At 32.5% G+C, this 5384-nt stretch overlaps 2 protein-coding genes across 2 annotated transcripts; one reads left to right on the forward strand and one right to left on the reverse strand.

Moving 5' to 3' along the window:
- The first annotated feature begins 1765 nt into the window (after positions 1–1765).
- LOC120772770 (isochorismatase domain-containing protein 1-like) lies at positions 1766–2879 on the forward strand. The gene is made up of 3 exons (XM_040101544.1): positions 1766–2085; positions 2157–2366; positions 2506–2879. The coding sequence occupies exons 1-3, from the start codon at positions 1963–1965 to the stop codon at positions 2794–2796; spliced, it is 624 nt and encodes a 207-aa protein (XP_039957478.1). The 5' UTR covers positions 1766–1962; the 3' UTR covers positions 2797–2879.
- A 1541-nt stretch (positions 2880–4420) lies between these two features.
- Positions 4421–5087, reverse strand: LOC120772016 (pupal cuticle protein Edg-78E-like). The gene is made up of 2 exons (XM_040100382.1): positions 4932–5087; positions 4421–4782 (listed from the first exon to the last, which is right to left on the reverse strand). Exons 1-2 carry the CDS (start codon positions 4947–4949, stop codon positions 4516–4518), a joined length of 285 nt encoding a protein of 94 aa, XP_039956316.1. The 5' UTR covers positions 4950–5087; the 3' UTR covers positions 4421–4515.
- Between the last annotated feature and the right edge of the window lie 297 nt (positions 5088–5384).

Consider the following 5384-nt stretch of genomic DNA (forward strand, 5'->3'; position numbering starts at 1 on the left):
AATATAAGCTATCGAAAAATCAAATAAAAAACATTTTTTTTAGAGTGTCACACTGTCACACTGGTATAGCCCCTTAAAAATGTGGAAGAATGACTCAGGATCAGCATGCTGCAGAGTATTATTTAAACATAAATATATTTTTATTCGTAAATGTATAAAGGTCCGGCCAGGAAAAAGGGGATTTTAAACTTATTCTAGTGTGAGAGCGCCTTAAAATTAGCGTTTTTTATGACATTTTTCATTGTAGCCAGATCAGGAAAAAAAGCTATTTTTTGGACATTTTAAGTAAAACACCCAATTCGTATTTTCCACACCACCTATGAGGAATGCAAAAGGGCGCGTTACCGAAGTTATTTTTGGATGCTCGGTTCCCCAGTAGGCCTATATCACCCATTAAAAATTTATTTACATAAAAAAATGAAAAAAAAACAAAACGATAACAATTCATATACATATGTATAATAGTATAAAAAAATAACAAAAAAAATATCACTTCATATCACAGTATTTTAATATAATACTTAAAACTATAAAAATAAACGTATATACAAATGCCAATATTTAAGCCCCAAATTCTAATTTGTAATTAAAAACTTTCTAATCCTTATCGTTCTAACTTTAGAGCCTCTTAATGCGAATCTGCTTAAAAAATCTTATTTTAGTATAAAATATTTAGCTCATTGCAACCACTAAAAAAGGAAAATAAAAACTACAAATGTGAAGCACACAAAATTTTATTCTTAAAATTTGGTAAAGATAAATCTTTATTTAAAAATTTTGTCACAAAATAAATTCTAATTCTAATAAATAGAGCAATTTAGCAATTTAGCAGAAATTAGATTCATTGCTCTAATAAAAATTTGTTTGTTTACATTTTTCCCCTTTGTAGTGTCTAAATCAGCTGTGATAATGTAACAGATTTCCAGTGCTGACAAGTAGATTGCGCAAAATCAGAGTCGCACAGAGAGATTTAGCGTCGATCAGTTTGAAATCGTTTCAATGAAGTGATTTGGAACTGTCATTTTTGTATGGCGAAATCTTGATAAATTTTTAAGATTAGTGGGATAATCCATTCAACAGCCGAAATCGAGTGATTAAGTGTCGGTCTGAACATGGTATTAGTCGTAATATCAAAATATGTCCAAAGTTAGGCGAATGCGTAAAGTACATACGCCGACGGATCTACAAAGAACCTAGTTTACAAAATAAAAAGAGAACAAGTTCAGCTACCAGGTTTTGCGAAATATTTCAGCAGATTTTAATGGTCTGATTGATATCCTATCCTTCGCAAATTCTGGTTTGATCTGAAATAAATTTAATAATTTCGATTGAAAGAACGTGAATGAAATTTGTCAACTGCAGACGAAACATATCTTCGTTCTTATCAACTTTGTATTTGAATGGTGAGTAAGAAAAGACGAAGCAGACGAATACTTTAACTTCAGCAAGAACTTTTATGCCCTTCGAAAAATATTGTTGTTTAAAAATACAAAATGTAGACTGAAGAAAAGTGACAATATAATATTGACTGCACAATGTCAAAACTAAAAAGAGAAATATGTTGATTTTCTTTATCTATAAACTCACAGCACTGATGAAAAATTTGTCTCCACAATAACGCCAGCAATGATGAAATAAAAGAGTTATCTAGACAACATCGATTGCCTGCCGAGATACTCCGTAATTTTGAATGACAAAGGAATATTTCAAAGCATTTAACAAATTAAACAGCTGATGTTTATTTATGTGCGATGGTTGCTGGTTCGAAGTTTAAGAATTTAGTTTTTTAAAAAGTTTATTCAGATATCTCATATAGTTTATCGCCATAAATAGTTAGAAGTGTTATAGTCATAGTTGAATTACATGTTAAATAAAATAAACATTTTGTCTTTACGTACAATCAACTTATATTGAAATTTTGTCACCAACTAGTTGTTAAATTATAATTTAAATTCAGTAAACATGGCGCATCGTTTACGTTTTCTTAACCCCAAAAAAACTCTATTCCTTCTCTGTGATATCCAGGAGAAATTTCGACCAGTAATTCCACTATTCGAGGGGTTAGTGACGAATGCTAACAAATTGGTAAGAAACCTGGTTGATTTTATATAATATATTTTTGACCTTTGATTTAATAGTAAAAGTTCTGTTTGCAGACCAAAGCCGGTAAAGAGTTTGAAATTCCTCTTATAGTGTCAGAGCAATTTCCTGAAAAGCTTGGAAAAACTGTTCCCGATTTAGATATATCGCATGCTGCAGCTATTATAAGTAAAACCCAGTTCAGTATGCTTGTACCAGAATTGGAAAATAAAATAAAAACAATATACGGAGAGAAACCTTGTGATATTGTACTCTATGGATTGGAGGTAAAATTCCAGTTTTCGGAGGCATATGTGTATGAGTCTTCATTAACAACACAAGATCCACCTTGTTGTGAAAGTTGCTTCAAAGTTAAAACTTACTGAAATCCATGCACTCTAATCTACTTTTCTTATTTTATTCCAGTCTCATGTATGTATCGAACAAACCGCAATCGATTTCTTAAGCTGCGGTATTAATGTTTATATTGTAGCCGATTGTTGCACTTCCCGTCTGAATCAGGACCGAGATTTGGCATTAGATCGCTTACGTGAAGCTGGTTGTGTAATTACCACTAGTGAGAGCATAATTTTTAATTTGCTGCGCGATAAAAACAACCCAAAATTTAATGTGATTCGAAAACTAGTAAATCCGCCATCACTGGATATGCAATTGGCTAAGTATGGGTCTTCAAGTTCCTCTGGTTCTAAACTATAAATTTCACCGAACTGTCATCAGCACTAAATATCATGTGATGCTTTATTATTTAGTAATAAAAATATGTGTTTAAATTTATCAAATTGTGATATTCTTTGGAAATATTCCTTCAGATTCTAAACACTGCCAAAAAAGAGATCAGAAAACGTAAATACCTAATTAATTTTCAACAGCTCGGAAAGAGCCGGTTGAACTCTAACTTTTATATTAATCTGTGTTTTATTACTGCAAGATCTGGACGGTCACAAAGAAAGTGCCGTTATTACGAAAACATCTGACCTTGTGATTAAGTGAAGGAGCACAGGCAGTCATTTCTAACGACTAAAATTCTGTGGTTGCTGACTGTTGGAATCGACGGTGATATTAAGATCCAGTCTGTACTCGTTTGTGAAGTCCTTGCAAAGTAGATGCGGGAAATACCCGTGAAACATCTGTTTACTTTCGAACACATGCATGCCTAACGTCAATATCGTGGAATCATCTGCGTATAAGGTGATGGGAATTCCCTCTGGTGGATGAATGAGTTTCGGTCGAAATATACAAGTAGCGGGGATATCACCCTGTTTAATTTTTCCTAAATTATATGAGCAAAACCGGAGGCTTTTATATTCATATGAAATGCAACCAAGTCATGTCCTTAACAAAGCGAATCCAAATCAAACGATGAAATCAGCGTTTTAATATAATTTCCAATAAAAAAAACGGTCTTATGAAACGAATATTTTTCGACAATAAGTATTTCTACTCTAATAAAGTATCCATACAAAATAGTTGGTAGATTCACTCTAGCAAATACAGGTTATTAAAAACAAAACCTCTACTCTCAGAGACTCATTGGTCTTATATATGCAATGTGTATGAACGAATATAAAGCATTTTGAATACTTTTAACATTACCAATCTATACGCGTTTGTACATTGTATGTATTGGAATCATCATTATCCAAATAACCGCTCTATATAGTATACGTACCAGAGAGCTGCAACGAGTATGATAAAATCAGAACAAACACGCGTGTCAAAAACACAATCAAATCAATTAAGTTCAGCATAGAGAACATTGTTGATCAATTCGGGTACCCGCCACCGTCAACTGATCTGATGCAACACGAACAATCTGTTCTTCGGCAATCACGATCGGGTAAACGGTATGGCTGGCTTCGGTTCCAATCGCGTCATGTCAGTTCATAGGGTTGCGACGATTGATTTGAGTCGATATGAAACTTCGGGTAAACTATAAGTAAATAGTGCACGAGTAAATCAGTGTTTAGGGGATGATATACAAACCGATCATTTCAATCATTGAAGCATGAGTTTGCATCACTTCGGGTATTTTCTGCTGATGAGAACGTTCATAGACAAATCAGGTATAAGCTGATCGCTAGTGATTCAAAGTTGTTCTCTATCGCTGATTTGAAGACAAACGGTTGGCTTCGTATACATGAACCGAACTGACAGAATCAGACAGAGTAACGGATCAGTACTGAAGTATAAACAAAAATTTATTGCTCATTGCAGTTCTCTGATACGTTCACATATGTATAGTATATGTACATTTACATTATGTGATATAAATATCCACAATAACACATTCATATGAATCTTATACAAATGGTGGTTAAAATTTAATTGTAATCAAGTTATATTAGATAAATGTGTATATAAAAAATTTATAGAATACATTTATGTTTTGAAATAGAATCTATTCGAAATCTACTTTCAAGGGCTCTTCTCAACGTTTGGATGAAAACCAGTTGAATCGGCTGTATAAGTTACCCGTACCTTCTCACCATTTTCACCGGGAAGAAAATATTCACCATGAATTCCATTAACATCGCCCTGTACTTTAGCTTCCACTCCATTGGTTGCCTCATATCCATAGTTGAAATGTCCTTGAGCATCAATTTCGCGGTAATTCGATTTTAACTCTGCCTGGACATCTTGCTCATTAGCGGCTACAGCCCCCACGAGAACTAGTAGCAAAACCTTTAAATATAATATACACATATGTATGTATGTATGCATATGTGCATGTGTGTAAATAAATGAATCGACAAAATATAACGAACTAATGAATTTAAAACAACTAAAGTCTTGAAAAAATGCATTTGACATTTTTCGATAATTTTACTTACATACGAATATTTAAGCATTTTTCAAATCAATAGGTATTATTCCTCTTAGTTGGCAAGATCAACTGAGAATCGTTATCATCGTTGCGCAAATTATAAATTGAATATTATTAAAAATCAAGATTTGTATGAGTACATATGTATGAACATATATACAAACCCATATTTCTACTCTGTGAACTGGTTTAAAGTCATCCAATCACCTAAATTTAAAATTATTAATTTTTAATACACTATAGATGACTCCTGATATATGTATGTATGTATACTAAACGATTAGATTTATATCAATACATAAGTGTGTATATTTAATTATTCGCGTGGACACAAATTAGTCAAAGAAATAAAGCACCTACATATCTATTATATATGTACACATGTACTTACATATGTAGTTACTTCATATTTTTATACACTCACATGTTATACTCTAGTTTTTTACCTAACAGTTGTTTG

Source organism: Bactrocera tryoni, chromosome 3 (genome assembly GCF_016617805.1).
Source record: "Bactrocera tryoni isolate S06 chromosome 3, CSIRO_BtryS06_freeze2, whole genome shotgun sequence".
Lineage (NCBI taxonomy): Eukaryota > Metazoa > Arthropoda > Insecta > Diptera > Tephritidae > Bactrocera > Bactrocera tryoni.